Genomic DNA, 17,378 nt, shown 5'->3' with positions numbered 1-17,378 from the left:
TAATGAGTTGTCTGTTTACCTGAATGTTAAAATAAGACATCCTTTAGGCACAGCCTACAACAAGCTTTTCATGAGCAGAATTAATTGGTTGGAATCTTCAAGGCCAATGGAGAACATTTTTAATGTTATTGGGATTTTTTTTGTTCACACAGAATTTTAGCTGGAGGCAGGCATGTTGCAGATGATGCTTTGAAAATTGTTCTGTAGCATTCCATATAAAGATGCAGAAATATAGCTGTGTGAAAAAGCTACATGGCAACTTCATATTGAATATCAGATGTGGTAGCAGTCCTGGTAAGGGACCTGCTTGGAGATTGGTCAAAGGCTTTGCACCCGGAGGTTCCAGGTTCAATCTGTGGCATGTCTGACTAAAAGGAGATAGCACGTACAGTCATACCTCGGGTTGAATGTACTTCAGGTTGAGCGCTTTCGGGTTGCGCTCCATGGCAACCCGGAAGTAACGGAGCACGTTACTCTCGGGTTTTGCCTCTTGTGCATGTGCAGACGCTCAAAATGACGTCACGCACATGTACAGAAACGGCAAAACGCGACTCGCAGATGTGTCATCGTGTCTTACGTTCCATTCAGGATGCGAACGGGGCTCCGGAACAGATCCCATTCGCATCCCGAGGTACCACTGTAATGGGAAAGGTCTTTTCCTGAGACCCTGGAAAGAGCAGTTGCATGGACAAATGATCGGGCACGGTGTACGACAGCTTCCTATGTTCCAGTTCATTCCGCCAGTGGCATCAACCCAAATGAAAACAGTATTTCCTTGTATATTTCCCATGGCATGTCATTGAAATTTTATACTTGTCAGCTGTTCCCTAGGCTGTGCAAAATCTATGGGCACAATCCCTATGCAGGAATCCCCAAATGGCATAGCCGAGGCCTGGTTTTCCCGCTTTCTTTCTTTGTGCATACACACAGATACAGGCACTGTGCCAAGCCATTACAGGGAATGAGTGTATGTGCGCATAACTCCATAGCCTCTCTTATAAGCTAAGGAACATGAGTTTGAAGTTCACATTCCTTCAGCAGAGTGAGGAGGGCTGGATGAATAAACAAGGAGTACATATGCTTCCCATCTCCTAGATTGACCTGAAACAACTTGGATGTCGCCTGTTTAAATGCACGTATGCAAAGAACTATGCTGTATTCATAGATTCACAGATGTAGTAGAATAGAATTGTTTACGAATGGAATAACAGTCCATGCTTCTACAGAGTCAGTGTAGTGTATTTGCTACGAGTGTGAGCTGTGAGGCAAGAAGGCCTGGCATTACACTGCACGTGACTTAACAGCACAATTCTACATCTGTACTCCTAGTTAAGTATGTCCAGGATCCCAGCCATACCAGTTTAATCTCCATAGGTACATGCCTGCTAAAGTTAAGCACTTTTAAATCACATTGCTTTTGCTGAAAGACTTTTGTAAATGTATGCTTTTTTTAAAAAAATACTCAGGACACAAATATTCCATTTCAGGTGAGAGAGAAGATCATGAATTTGTTGATTATACTGAAGAGGAAGAAGAAGAGGAGGAGGAAGAACTTGAGTCTACTTATATTACTGCAAGGACAGAGCGCTCTGCTACATAGAAAGTGATGTTTCAGACTTGGCGTTTTTTGGCCCAGAACTGACCCTGAATTCTTCATTTTGAGGCCAACAACATGTTCCCACAGGACTACCACAATGGGGCAACAGTTGGCATGACACAGTCAGTCCTTTGGTTTTATTTTCCTTTAAAATGTTTATATTTCTGCTATGCATCCTTTAACACAGCTTAATGGGAATTTACCATATGGGATAACAGTTGTTTGTTCTATAAAGATATGACAGCACTCTGTTTGAATCGGGGAAACAGTGTAGGACAGAAGGACCACAGAATCCATGAGTAATGCATGCTTTACTAGTCTGTTACTCCATTTATGAATGTGTTTTTTTATGCAGTGTTCACTTTTGAGTCCTTTTTTCCAAAGCATAATAATAATAATAATAATAATAATAATAATAATAATAATAATTTAAAATGTTTGCCATAATTTTGTTTTAGGACATTAATTTTCACACACAATTTTAAAAATCACTTTGCCAAGCTGATTTTCCTTTCCATTAACAGTGTCAGCAGTCAAAGTACAATTCAGGTTTATATATCTCTGAAGTAAAATTCTCTGAAAGTTTGAAGAGATCAGGGGTGAGGAAACTAACTCAGAGCTGAGTGTGGCCACCCAAGCCTCTTTATTTGGCCTTTGAGACTCTTTCCAGGCCACATTCCTCACCAGTCCTGCTCTGTACTCTCCCTCAAGTGCTTTTGCCTGGCTTGACTATATATGCTTGAACTATAATGCCTTTTGCATGCTTGATGTGGCAGGAATATACCCTGTTGTACAAGGCAAAAGTCACATCCATTACTCTGCTCATTTTTGGCTCTAACCCCACCCACCACCACTGCCCATTGTCTGAAAAACATGTCCCAGCCCTGGAGTCTACAGTGGTCATTTTCAAATGCAGCTGTGCAACCAAATGCAATGAGTAACCTTCTCAGCAAATGCTTCCCATTCAACAGAATCTATTCTTTGCACACAGAGAATGCATATTTTGATTTGACTCCTTCCATGGATATTAATTGGTATGATATAACCTGTATACAAAAGAGTTTCATTCATACATACATATGACCTTGACTGGGCTGGCTTTCATTACTGTCTGCGAGCCCTGTGCTTTTTCTGGGGCTCTGTCTGTCATAATGACCCGTCTTTGGTTCCTGTATCTTACAGCCAGTCACCAGTTTTGCTACATGACAGACTAAAAACTGATGTAACAGGCCACCCCTGTCTTAAAGCTGGAAAGAACAACAAAATGCCACAATATCTGGGAAAAAAGTCAAAAACCTTTTTTAATAAGCAGCATTAAAAAGATAAATAATTTATATCATAGTATAACAAATAATTTAACTAGAAAGAAATACATTTTTCATTTTTTTGCATATTCTCCTGTAAGAATTCAAGGAAAAATACATTTAGAAATTGTCATATGAAATTCATTGTAATCAAACTGATATCTAAGTGCAAAAGCAATTAGTAGGAAACAAAACCTACTGAAGGGCAAGTTCATGGAAAGCAAATGGACATGTTTCCCCATATTTATGAAACAGTTAACTGATTAGATCGATCCCATTATTTGCTTAACAAACATGCAAAATAAAAATAAAAATTACGCACACTGTTACCACACTAACAATGCAATCCTAAATGTATCTACTTAGGGCAGGTCTCGACCAATACATTTTGCTGCCTGAGGCAGTGCAAGCAAATTGTGCACCTTTGGTCATGGTGCATATGTACCTTAGGCTGGTCAAGTTACTTTGACATCTGAGGCAGAAAATCCCACAACCACCTCTTCCTGGGAGTAAAAACACAATAATAAATTAAATAATTATTTGCAGTCCTCTCATGGCATCCAAAATCTGCCAGAGACTGCTGCTTCACTGTGCCTAATGGCAGGGCTGGCCCTGACTCGGACAGTGGGGCTTTCTCCCAGGGAAGTGTGTAAGGATTATAGCTTTTAATGATTTTGCTTTTCAGGAGATAAGCATTGAACAACTACTATAAAGCCAAGCTAACAAACCAAACACATTCATCATTTAATCCTAATTACTGATCATTGTCTCCTATCGTTAAAATCTCACAGTGCATTCAAGAACATTACTACCCAATTTCAAACTAACATTAAATTGCTCAAGTGTTTTTTGTTTTTTAAAGGAGAAAGTCCTGACCGCACCCGTTCACTGTAGTGTAAAAAGTATATTGATTTTGGAAACGTGAAAACTGTGTAAAAAACGCATTTGTCACTGTCTTCACTGGGAAATGAGTGATGCCATAATTGTGCTATGTAAGCTATTTCACCTAGTTAAAAAAACCCCCAACAACAACCCCATGATGTTTTGACAGGTTACTGTTTTCAGGTGTCATTTTACAATAGAATAAAAGAAGCCTGATGCTGATTCACTGAAGAACTGCAACATATATAGCAGGCACATCCAACTCCCAAGAGATTGCGATATACTCCTAGTATTAAAAAAAACCCTGGCAGTGATCTACCCATTGTCATTGGAGGGAGGGGGTGGGTGGGTGAATTGCCCAAAGTTGTTGAGCTTTTTTGGGGGGAGGATTGCAGAGCTGTTGAGCTTTTGGGGATGATCTCGCAATCTACCAGGATCAGCCAGGGATCTACCGGTAGATCATGATCTACTGGTTGGACATGCCTGATATATAGGCTGGTGCTTTGTGGCCATGTACATGTTGGTTTACAAGTAAATATTCTTTAAGCAGAACAGCACATGCAAATGTTTATTAATGGAGAATTAATGGAATTAATGGAGAAAGGAATTTGGGTGGTCTCCATATGAGATTCTATTACTCTGCTCTTAAGCCTTTTAAAACAGACAGAAGCTGCTACCTATACTTGATCCTAGATACTATACCTACATTTATTAAATATGGAGCCACAAGAGAAGGTCAGCTCAATACAAGATTTCTATAGACTTGGTCTTGTGAAATGATTCAGCTGCCTGCAGCTCCATGTACATGTTACTCATGCGTAAGGCATACTCTAGTACAGACCAGAGCATTTTTAAGAACTGTGCATTGAGTGTGGTTGTCAGTACAAACATACATAATTTTATTTGTATGCTGCCTTTCCACAGTTCTGGCCTTACAACATGAAAAAATGTAACAAAAGGAGTAATAAACAATAAAGAAAATATTAAAATGTACAAGCAGGACAAACAATTTTCACATAAATCACAGGATCTAAAATAGGACCACAGCAACAACTCTCCCCAACAAAACCCCCCAAACAGCACCCCAGCCACAGTCTGCACAGGAAGAGCAACACGCCCCCTTGTCTGTAAGGCTTTGTGTATTTTGGACACTTGGCTGTTTGGGCGTCCTAACTGCATGGAGGCCCTACACATGAGGAGGTGCTTGGGCGTTGGCCTTCTTTTACCAACAACCACACTTTATGTGTGGTTGTTAAAAATAAAGCTGGCTTTTAAAAAAATGCTCTGGTCCATATGCATGTATTCTCTACATGTGAGTAACATGCGCACAGGGTTTGCACAGCCTGGCAGAACAATCAAGAAATGTCATACTGGTAGCCTGAATGTTTAGTTGAAAAAACAGTTGGGGAAAGGTTTCTTTCCTCAAGAGATGCCTCAAAATTGTCAAATATACTAATTTCTGATCGCAGTAGAAACCCAAAATGTGCAAAGTGCTGATAAAAACAATAATGGAAGTCTCAGCAATTAGCAACCAAAGTCCCATTAGAGGAGCACCACCGAGAGCTGGAGGCATGTTCTAGATGTGCCTACACACAACATTCTTCCTGGGTTATTGATAAACAAAGAAGTTGATGAAGTGTGTCACAGCTGCACATGGTTGACAGTAAATTAGAAACATGCACAGAAGTAGACATTTCAGTGAAGTGCATGCAGGCAACAGAAATGCTGAGCCCTTATTTGAAAGAGCAGAACGTTTGAGGCAGCACTCATGGCTAAGACTGCAAGAAACTGTAGGCTATCCTCTTGCCACAGATAGCAAAACCATGACCACCACTTTTCTCCTATGCAGCACAGAGGTGTTAGTGAAGATCACAGCTACTTTAAAATGCCACATAAACTGGCACACTTACTATGATGCCCACAGCTTTCCAGGGAAGAGGCCATGGCTGCATAATGAGAGCTAAGTACTGGTTAACGTAAGTTGTGTGGAGACACAACATGGTCTAAACTCTCAGGAAGCACCATGAATGTTCTGGGTGGTGAAATGATACTCTGACTATAGAAAGGTTTTTAGTTTTCCTAAGTTTATCTAACTCCATTAACACCTTGCCTGGTGTGCCACAAGGCCTAGTTGGACAACAACAGCTGTCTTATCCAGAGAGATGACTGGTTTGTTTTTATTGAGTGTACAGACAAACATATTTGCTTGGGGGTTTAGAGCAGTTTAGCAGCTACTGTATGTATTTTAGATGCTTTTGTTTAATACAATTTGCCTCTCATTTCCAGGTATAAGATAACTGGCAAACTACTTCTGGTAGATGCAATGCACTTAATTCTACAATATTTGTATGCAGGAAACTACAAACCTATAATAGGAGTAAGATTTTGAACATTATGGATATAGGAACTATAAGAACTGAAAGATGCAATGAATCTGGGTTTCTTAACAATGTTCAATGTCCATCTGTTAACTATGATTTTGATTCATAAGTGAAAACTATGACACTCAGGATTTTAGCCAGCTTCTGCCCATGGCCGAAAAGTGCCTTACGTAGTATGAGTACCACTGGTGAAACCATGGTGGAAGGTCAGATTTGCCTTCCTTGTCTTAGAACTGGGGTGCTGCTTTAGTCTGCCTCCCTGAGCAAGTATTTATTTTATTTCATCCAGGAAGACAGATGAAGCCAGGTGGGGACAGAATTAAGCAACAAAATGGCAACCAAGCAGAAGTTGCATGAAACTGCATCCATATGAAACAGCATCCGTATGGTCAGTTCTTTGCATGAGCCAGCTCACTATGCTGCCTGTCTTAAAATGGCACAAAACATCCCTGGCAGATGGTTCTTGTAGAAATTACGGTCTACGTGGTGAACCACCACACATTAAGAGCCCTCTGCGTGGAGCAGCTTCCAAGCAAAATCAGACCATTTTATGTTAAGGCATAAAAATGAATTCCAGGTTCCCTCTGCAGTGAAAATGGAACCAGGATTAATGACAGGTTTGGTGCTAAGTATGAAGCTTGCAGAAGCATGAAGAAAGAGTGGCTGGGGAAACCCAGCCAGATGGGCAGGGTATAAATAATAAAATTATTATTATTATTATTTATTAAATATCAGTTGAAAGGAAATTAGGTGAGAAATTAAGCCATTTATATAGATAGCAGTGCAAAACCTAGCTGGATTGTATGATGTCTGAACAGGTAGATTATTTTAAAGGGAACAGGCCTCATTTACTTTTTTTCCATAAGGAATTCAGTGGCATTGAAAGCCATGCCTTGGAAGCATCAGCTTGCTATTGCCAACTTCTCTGACTGATCCTGCCAACAGCAAAACAATACTCAAGGGGACACTGCTGACAAGATCCTGTTATAAGGCAGAACTACTGAGTTTTTGCTTTTCAAAAGTATCAAAGTACAGCTGTTATGGGTAAGATGGATAAAATAGTCCTTATATAAAATTCGTTTGGGCTACTGAGGTATAGCTATGTGGGTATGAATCCATTGGGGACTTTTCCTGTAGAAGCCTCTTTGAAACGAATGGAAATTGCATAAACTCTTGTGCATTTTTTTAAGGCTGTTATTCTGTAGCCACCTACCTAGGAGTAAAGCCCAATGAATCAATGGAAAAACTTATGAGTAGACATGCACAGAATTGCATTGTTGAATGACTGAAAATGGTGCCCTAATTAGGGAACAGCTTAAAAAAATAACTAATTTTAGTACAGAACTTTTAAAAAGCACCATTGGCATTCCCCATGAAACAGAAGGAGGAATGTGTCTTTTATGATGATATCTCCTACAACATATTTGTATATAACCTAATAACCAAGAGAATCTACCTTTTCTTTTAAAAATTGTGCCTCTTCGGCATATGCAGATATATGCAAACAGTGATCTATTAAAAGCAATACAATTAATTAACAGTGCAGTTCTAAACATTTGTGCTCAGTTCTACTATTTTTAATGGGACTTACAGCCTAGTGAATGCACAAGACTGTAGCTGAAGACCCTTTTAATCAGGTGGTAGCTCAAAATTTCATAAGTCTTGCAGAGAAGTCCCCAGTACATTTGGGACAAGCCTTTTGGCTGCACATACATCCTCAATGAACAACATCAAAATGCGGCTCAACACCCTGGCTTGTTCCAAATCTGTTAACCAGATCTGTTAATTAAGGAAAGACTTCCTGGTTGGTTGGATTGCTTGTGTGAAGAGACTACATAGATGGCCAAAAGGCTCACTTATATCTTTTCTTATTAAGGTGAGTTATGTTCATCTTTCCTTTTCTAAAACTGATTTGTGGCTGCATCTATCAGTAGAAGTGCATTTCTGTGATTACCTAAATAAAGCTCAATCTATCAGTTTTGGTGAGCTTTCAGTCCTAAACAAGGCATCAATATAAAATAATATCAAAATAAATTTTGATGTACTGCATAATTTAAGAAAAAAACCCAATTCAGTAAAAACTTCCCTGCTGCTACAGGAGAAAGTCAAATTGTATATAACTTAAGGTCATTTCAATAAACAATTATGGTTACATGATTAGAAACTAGGAGGAGTTGCATTCAGTTAAGCACTACTCCAAGTAGTCCCATTGAAATTAATAGACGTAAGTTACTTATACCTATTAATTTCAATGTGTAGAATTCCAGGCTGCACTATGGAAATTGTTCCAGTGCAAGCATTTTTGCTTGCCAGATGGAATGATCTCCCCTTGTGCTGTTCTTGGGGTTTCCTGACCTGAGCAGATTTGGGGAGGTAGCAGGGGGCACACAGCGGGAGAAGTCCTTGTTGTGCTAGCGAGACTTATTGCATTGGTTTTTGCTACTGCAACAACTTAGCTGAATCCAACCCAAAGGATCTACTCTGAGTACAACTAAATTGGATACAACCCTACAGAATTAAGCCCTTCCCAGTACACACAAATGAAACAACTGACGCTCACTGAAAGGAACTTCCAGAAATTAATGCCTTTTAGCACATCAATTAGCAATGAGAGCTGTCTGTCTCTTTTGTTTTCCCAACGCTAGCATCTTTATGAAGCTGTTGACCTTTTCCTTCAGTCCCCTTGTCTTGATTCAGATGTCCAGGCGTGTGCTCTTTGGTTTTCTCAGGATTCAGTAGTACCATGGATTCTGCTTCCTTTTCTGTACCAGCAGCCTTATTTTTAAGCCCCATGTTGGTTGATGACCTGGAAGCACAAAGCAACATGTAAATATAGGAACAAATCATTAACATACTAACTGGCTTGCATCCCAACTTCAAAAGCACTAAGTACAGATTATTTGGCTATTTTGAGGGCAGAATATGGTAGCTGCCAAGAAGCTATAAGTATTGGAAAGAACAAGAAGAATCCTTTGGGGAGAACGAAATTGATGTGATTGGCCCAATTATATTGGAGCAGTTTGGGCAATTGTTCAGGAAGGAAGGTAACTCAGCAAGGGCAAGGTGAAATAGAAATGCTGCCATTTCAACTGTTTTGTATTTGATTTGACGGGAAAGCCGTAAAGCCCTACAGTTTTAAAGAAAGAAAGCCAGATCACAGAAATAACAAATTGTCATCCTTGCAGAATTTTATGTTCAGGTGCCAGATTTCTTCAGCAATAAAGTGCTACTTTAGAACAGCAAAACCTTGTTCTTCCTCTGTGATCTTCATACTTCAAATTATATACACCACAATCACACCAAACACTGGAACTTGAGACTAACTAATTCAGAACCTGGCTCTAGCCGATCCATTTGGCAAGTCCATTTGGTCATTATTCAAATCCCAAAGTCTTATTTTATGCAGATTCTGACTGGTGCTTATTTTGTTTTTTTGCTGAAAGTGGAACAGGTCCCCCCCCCCCTTTAACATCACCGTGAATGAAACTTTGGAAGTGACAAACAACAAGAAGAGTTATTTTAGAAAATGCTACCTCTGAAAAGCTGATTGCCCCAACACTATCAAAATGGTCAAAGCCATAAATGCCAAGGTCTTTAAAAAAATAAATCACTTTAGAGGTAACCATCTTTCAAAATCTCAACAGCTGGACTATTTAACACAATCTGGTGAATCAGAGTATAATTCTTCATTGGGATCTCCACAGGGGGCCTGCATTAGTGGATGGCAGCAATCCAACGGCTGATGCACTGCCAAAGAGTGTGAAGCCTGTGTCATTTACAATAATAAAAAAGGATAACAGAGCAATCATATTTATCACCTTTGAGGACAGAAAAATGGGAGATTAAAGTCTGTCACTATAACACAGTTTAATGGCAAAACCCAGTGATTATGTACTAGCACAAAATAAGAAATTGCCGCTCAGGGTTCCTTTGGTGCATCTCCGCCCCCAAGTCCCCTTTTTACACAACTGCTGTTATTTACGGTGCAATATTATTGTTAAAAACCATAAAATCTCTCTCAAGTGTTTACTGCTGACTTACCACACTGTATCCTGAGCTGAAATTTGGCACAGCTTAACGACACAGTGCAAAACAGATTTTTGAATTCTGTATAAAAGAGTACAATCCGCTCAGCTGTATTGTAACTGTCAGTGGTACTTTATTGTTCTGAACACAATTTATACAGGAGCAGATCATAGTGGGATTGCACTCAGCCCTTACTTCAGACCAGAAAAATCTCAGCGGCATTGGTGAAACTTTGCTCTTCTGCTCTGGAATAAGTTTCAGTTGAAATGAAACTCATTTTTAAAAATGCTATCTGTGCAGACTATTTTTGTGGGGAGGGCAGTTGGGAGGAGAAAAAATAAGTCTGCGCTGTACTGACTCGCGACGGGACGACGACGAGGAATGAGGCCAGGGAGAGGCTGGCGCTGCAGCAAAAGGCTGCTGAACACGCCCCCTCCGCGGCACCTGGTTGGGTGGCCACCGGGGGGGCGTGAGCGCCAGCCAGGTAAGCTGGAGGCAGGGGGCAAGCCCCCTGCTGGGCGGTGCTCAGGCTCCCGCCCACAACCACTCCCCTCTCTTTCAGAGAGGAGAGTCTTTGTAAAGGCAGATATGAAGTGACGGAGAGTCTTAACTTCTAGCTCTGTGCAAACTATATTGATAACACGGTTCTGAAAGTCAATGTGCAAATTAATAGTTGTGCAGGAAGAAAGCAAACTTTTTTTTGAAGAAAGGTTGGATATAGTCTCCTGTTTATGTAATGGCAGCAGCACTCAGTCCAGATTTTAAACATCAGCTAAATGCTATTAACCTTTGAATTAAGAACTAAAGACATAATTAAAAAGATAAACAGTAACAGCTTGGGGTTTTATTGTGTAAGCTCACACAAACATTCTAATAATAACTGCTATCAGTCAAGAATTTCAGACACCTGCTGCCACTCTCAGTGCAAGGACTTATACATCACAAAAGATAACACAAATCATTAAACGTGAAAAGGAAAAGTGATAGGACAGTACTCCGCATGAGCATCAGGGTTATAGGTCACCTGTTCACCATTTTCATGCAGACAAAAAGTATTAATCCAAACAGCAAACACAACAGCATAAGCTAAGGAATATGTGTGCCTTAGATTTTTTGATCTCCAATTGAAACTTGATTTATTTAGGTATTTTTATACAACCTTTCATGTGGCATCCCATCATACTCAAATCCTCTTGGTTTTGATGCAGCATTTGCTTTACTACAATCTGAAACTGAAACCTTAAAAAAATGAAACGATTCTCCAAAATACATACCAGTCTGACAAATGGCCTTTATAATTTGTAGAAGTAACGGAAACACTGTCATATCTTGCTGTAGAGTCTAGAGCAACGTTCTCTATCTGAAGTTTATGGGATATCTCCATTGAATGTAAAGCCTCCAGACTGCATTAATTCCAATCCTACAAAGGGAACTAGAAACTAATTTGTCACCTTGGAATTATTAAAACACATTGCTCCTGGTGAATATGAATCATGCATCTGAGCCATGGAAGACCACTATTAGTGACTCCCTCAAAGACCTCCTCCCCAAAAGACCTCCATGATTGGACAGGGGCATTGGGGATCAGGAAGTCCTTGAGGCACCCTGGACCCAAACTGTTAATGGCCTTGTAACCTGGTCTGGTAGCATACTGGCAACCAGTGCAGACTTTTGAGTACTGGAACTATGTGCTGGTCATAGTCTGTCCCCACCAGCAGTCTAGCCACAACATTTTGCACCAGCTAGACCTCCTGGGTCAGACCCATAGAGTTCTATCCTTAGTACTAATTACAAACCATCAGGGTATTACTGTTTGAAGTAACAGGCTCCTGGGTTACCTGGGAGTAATCTCATTGAGCAGTACTTATACAACACATTAGATACATAAACAAAATACTAAGCAGAAATGCTAAGAGCTCCTGCAGCATAGAAAGGTGGATATGAATGGGGACACAACATTGGAGACCTTGTGCTAGATCTCATTTTTTAGAAATATTCTTAGGATTTCTTCTAGCCATTATATGGCATGCAATAAAAAGCAGCTAGAAGATGCTGAAACTGCTCAGTTTTCAAGCATGTTTCTGATGTATCTATGCACCCTTCTTTCGCCATCCACAAGGCATCAATCTTTTAAGGAAGAAGATTCTCAACTTCCAGCACATCCTGTTGTTCTTTCCAATTTGTTGTTCAAGCTTAATTGCCCATGCACAAACTGCACACAGAAAACCTTTGTAGTTGACTCTCTCTAAGGCTGAGCTGTTTCCTGCAGTGCCAGTAGACAATTCAGTGGTGCTAAGATTACAGCTGAGGGAAAGAGAAAATCCTTTAATTGTATAAAATCATCAGATTAAACCTTACCCAATATGTGGCTTCTTCTGTTAACCGAGTCCTCTACTACATGGAAATGTTTACTAAGTGCAGAGAACATACTAAGTAAAAGGAAGGGGGTAGGGGGAAGGTTGGAAGAGCAAGATACAGCAACTTTCCCGTCCTTGTACATACACCACAGGAACGTCAGGAACTGTTCCACACTGAACAAAATTAGCACCTAGTTTCTCTGAAGAAACTGCCTAAATGAAACTCCTGCTGTGTTTAATTTTGCAGAGAACAATTGGATTAGGTCTCACGTATTATACACAACCTAGCCTCCATCCACTGGTATTTTCTCTTGGTCTTTCATCCCTAAACCACTTCCGCTGCAACTTGAGTTGAGCATGGGTTCAAATGTACAGCGGACTTTAATGATAAATTCTTAATACTGACAGCAAACCTCATGCAAAGCTTATCTTAAGCTGCAAAATTCAATCTTGTGTATGAATGAAAAAATAGCTAAGTAACTATTCAAGCCAATACAATTCTCCCTAAGATGTTCTGTGACTGTTTTCTGATTTCTTTCTTTCTTTTTAAAAGTATTTCACTTTCTGTGACTTTGAGTTAGTGGACAGTGGACTGTAAATAAATGATATTGGATATCTGAACATATAAGACTAGCAGACTTACTTTACTTTTAAATTCTAAAAATTGAATTTATTTATTTTGAAATATTCATTTATTTTGAAATAGTGCCAACCTGTTGCAAAAGAGTATGTGTGGTTTAACAGATCTCTTCCTTTATTGACTTGCATGTCACCTTGTTATGAAACAGATACATGTTCCAGTGCCCATCTCCCTCAAGTCTTGCCTCCTTCTTTTGCATCCTCCATCAACCAACTTTGTTCTCCCCTCAAAATATGCAATTTACTTACGTAAGCTTTCTCTCTAACCTAAATGAAAGCATAATGGAAAGGTAGGGTGGTCAGTACAAAAGGAGGGCTTCATTCAGTGTTCTTAGCATGTAGGTGGAAACACATTGTGGCCAAAAGACCAAAAGAGAAACCATGGATTTGCAGCGGTTAAGCTGTAAGCAAGCAGAATTGGACAAGACTGTTTGGCTGCTTATGAGGCGTGAAAGTTAAGGCAGGCACCTAAACTGGCAGTGCTCATGCTTTGGGATGCATAAATCAACTGGGAAATGTCTTAACCCTTCTCTTCAACTGCAAACTGTATCTTTTAGCCTTCTTTTTATAATATAACAATAACCACCAGTTTCTTCCAGGCCATCAAAATCAGTGCAAAAGCATTACAAGTTTTTTTAGGCACTGAAAAATAGAGCAAATTGCAAGAACACTAAATAAATGGGCTGTTGGAGGAATACAATGACACGGCACATGATTTGTTCATTCCTGTTGTTGTTTACAAAGCACTTGACAATTTCTGAAATGCCTCCCCCCCCCCAAGGCTTTGAAGTAATATGATGACAGCAACATGCAACAACACTAATCTGGTCTTTCTTGGAAAAACACCCAGGAGAAGATCGTACAAGCTGTTGGGACAACAGACCAAGTACTCTTACAATATTTGTTACAATGAACGCTAAATCTGTTCTGGTGCAACTTTAACCCACTGTCCTTCTCACAGAAGTAGTAGTAATAAAAGTTGTTTGACTTCACCACAGCCTTTCTTAAATTATAGCATGCTGCTCTTTAATCAACTCCATGCTGTAATTCCATGCTGTAACATATTAATCCGACTGCTCTTCTTTGGCTTAAGTATACATAAGTGGCACAAATTTGCCATTAAACATGGTTGTTCCTTTAGCCTTTGCTTCTCCTTTGTATATTTTAGTCACAATGAATTAGAAATAAGCCTTCTGAAGTTTATATCTAACAGCCAAACTATATGCTATGTTTAACACACTGGCCTGTTTAAACTGGTCAGCTTCATAAACCAAGGAAATGATTATCTCAAACCAGCCCATAGTTTAAAAAATAAATAAATTGTTTTTAAAATTATTTGTAAAAAGCAGCTGCAGTGCAATCTGATAACAATCAGGACTGTGGAGACAGGGACACACTGCCACTGGTTCAAATTTTTATCAGGATCACAGTCCAAGGAGGAAGGGTGAAAATAAAATCTCACCCATCTCACTACAGTCTGATCACCCCCACACAGTAGTGTAGCTAGCCGGGGGGGAGGGGTGGTCCACTGGGTGTCACGGGGGTTTGTGTTGCGGCACGGTGGCTACTGTGCGTTGGGGGTTGGGATTCTGGGCAGCAAGGGAGCTTGAGGGCAGCGGAGCCACTTCCCATCCCTGAAATCAGCGGCTGCCCTAAAAAAAACCTGAACAACAATGGTCTGTTGCTACGCCACTGCCCCCACACCACTGCTATTTGAAGAATCATGGAACACCAAACTATGTGTTCAGTGTAATGCGGAATCTGTCCCTTGTCCTCACGTCACAAAGCTTGACTCATGTTTTGTCAGAATGGTTCTGTCATCCTACTACAGTGCTTATTTGCTAAATATCATTGTGTGCTCTCGCTCCCTCTCTCTCTCTCTCTGGGATGTATGGGGTCTTAGGGGAGCAGTAGTACCTCTGGTGGGGGACATGTTGTGCTTCTTTTGGGGAAGTCTTTCCACCTTTGGTCCCCACCCTGCACACAGCTCTCACCTGTGGCTCCTAGAAGCTGTCAGCATTTGAAAGTGGCCACACCCTGGGAACAGCTTCGACTGGCCAGCTAAGCCAGGTGAGAGTAGCTGATGGGTCTCAAACCCTTGGTGGGTTAGGGACTTCTCCTGCTTACAATGACAAGCTCTGCAGATTGAGTGGGTGACGCCAGAGGCATAATCCATCGTCTTGCAAGGTAGATGGATGTCAACAATTTCTCTTTGCCACTCTTTAAAAAGTGCCACAGAGTTTTGTACAATTATACACGCCTACAATATTTAAACAGTGACTCATGCAAACATAGATGCAGGGAATGCTCATATAAACAGGGCAGCCAAGTACAAAACAAGATAATGTGACTATAAGGCATTTGAGCAAACCCAAGAGGGTTTAAATTGGCAAAGGTTCCACAAGAAAGCAAGCCCTAACCCCAAAATTCCCATGTATGGCAGCTACTTTAGCCTAAAGGGGCCATCTAAGGACATTCAGCTGAAAGCAAATCAGGTCTTGAAACTGTCCAACAACGTTAAGCACCTCTGCAACAGACTGTTTCTAATGTGTATCTATAAATATAAATTAGACTATGCAATTATTTAAAATACTGATCAGTGTCCTCTTGTTCTGGCAGCACCTAAGTGGCCCTTGTAGCAGTTGCTCTTTGTAGCCCCCACAGAAGGGTACTCCCCTAGTTAGCAGTAGATTCTGAAAGGCTGCTCAGATTACCCCAGGTAAACATTGCCAAATGGACCCACAATTCAGCAGTTTCATAAATTGGCCATTGTCTACTGGCTGCATGATTAGGTCACACCAAGACTACATTGCCTCTACAAAGCCAGTGACACTTGTTTTACTTTTTTTGGCAGAGATGACTGGCAGAATCCGAGACCTGGGAGAAGAATTGGTGGAGGAGGATTGGAAGAAATTTAAGGACTATTTACAAAAATACTGTAAACTATATGAATGTTAAGAAAGATGTAAGATCTGCAATAAGATGGTTCCAACAAATTAGTAACAAAGAATATAAATTTAAATGTGACTGAAAGAAAAGATAAATTTTGGATGAACAATATGCTAGAATTAGGCTTTTTTTTTTTTTAAAAAAAGAGTGATTTAAATTCTAAGATTTGAGATTCAATATTGGATAATTATATGATATAAACTGAACTAAGTGAATAATTTGCTAGAAATCCAAAGATGTGAATGAAACGTGGTTAATGAGTAAGATCATGTTGTTATGTATGTTGATTTTTGTTTTATAAAATTAATAAATATTATTATAAAAAAAAGACACTTGTTTTACTTTTTAAGCATATAATTTTAAATAAGAAGGTGTCCTTTTTGGTTGTTGCTGAATAGGCAAGCTGCATAATCAACAGAGTTTCACGTATGCTTTTACAGCTCCTAACAACTATGACAGTCGATACAAGATCCTTTTCATGGTCAATTCATCACGCATTCTGGGAGACCTTGGGCCCCGCAATTATTTCATTTCCTTCCTTGCAAATGCAATTTCCACTTAGTTTACTAGAATAAAAGGTAGACAAAAAAGGTAGCAAGAGTAAGTAGAATCTTCTGATTAACATTATCCATCCAAAGCAGTGGAAATCCACAGATGAACAAAGCTGTAGTTCACAGAAAAACAACAACTCATCCCTGAACTAAATTGCCTTTGTGTTTCACTAGTGGCTCACAAATGCAACAATAATGATGTCAAATTAAACACATTTAATCGGAAAGATAGAAACTCGGTAATCTTTTATCAGGGATGTGTGAATGAGAAGAAACAAAATACAACTGGAGAGAGCTATTTCCTTTCAAAACATACTTTAAAAAACACACATTTAAAACAGAATGAAATGAAAACCATAAAAGCAAGAGAAATAAGAAATAAGGTTTTTAGCCTGTTTTTACGAATGATAAAGGAAGCACACAAAAATAGGCGTGAATTGAATTTCCACTTCATTTGCTGAGATTTACCCCTTTGAACTATGAGATGCAGTTGTTTGAGAATAGGTGTTCCTTTTTCAACTGATAGAACAGGAAATCAGAGGTTTAATTAACCATGATTATAACATTTTGCTGATCTGATTTGTCTCACCTATTTCCTTTTTTCCTCTTTAAGTAATAAACTGCCTAACATCCTGGAAAGAGGACCAAATGGAAAGCATCAGAGAAGTTTATAGAAAGCTGGGGATTGTTAT

General features: G+C 39.7%; 2 protein-coding genes across 11 annotated transcripts in view; one reads left to right on the top strand and one right to left on the bottom strand.

Annotated features, from left to right (window-relative positions):
* Window positions 1-3,924, top strand: part of ENO4 (enolase 4) — a 31,150-nt gene extending 27,226 nt beyond the window's left edge. For all 7 annotated transcript variants that reach the window (XR_014157006.1, XM_081863722.1, XM_081863723.1 and 4 more), the window contains one exon: window positions 1,488-3,924. Coding sequence is in view for 6 of the 7 variants with exons in the window: in XM_081863722.1 (XP_081719848.1) it covers window positions 1,488-1,600 (113 nt within the window). In the remaining variant the exon portion in view is untranslated. The remainder of the gene's footprint in view (window positions 1-1,487) is intronic.
* The window catches only part of SHTN1 (shootin 1), a 68,824-nt gene continuing 54,325 nt past the window's right edge, over window positions 2,880-17,378 (bottom strand). For all 4 annotated transcript variants that reach the window (XM_081863726.1, XM_081863729.1, XM_081863727.1 and 1 more), the window contains exon 17: window positions 2,880-8,970. In XM_081863726.1, the coding sequence (XP_081719852.1) occupies window positions 8,766-8,970 (205 nt within the window). In that variant the 3' untranslated portion in view covers window positions 2,880-8,765. The remainder of the gene's footprint in view (window positions 8,971-17,378) is intronic.

This window comes from Podarcis erhardii, assembly GCF_964252035.2.
Source record: "Podarcis erhardii genome assembly, chromosome: 5".
Taxonomy (NCBI): Eukaryota; Metazoa; Chordata; class Lepidosauria; order Squamata; family Lacertidae; genus Podarcis; species Podarcis erhardii.
Note: the sequence above shows the minus strand (reverse complement) of the source record. Positions and strands in the feature narration are given on the sequence as shown.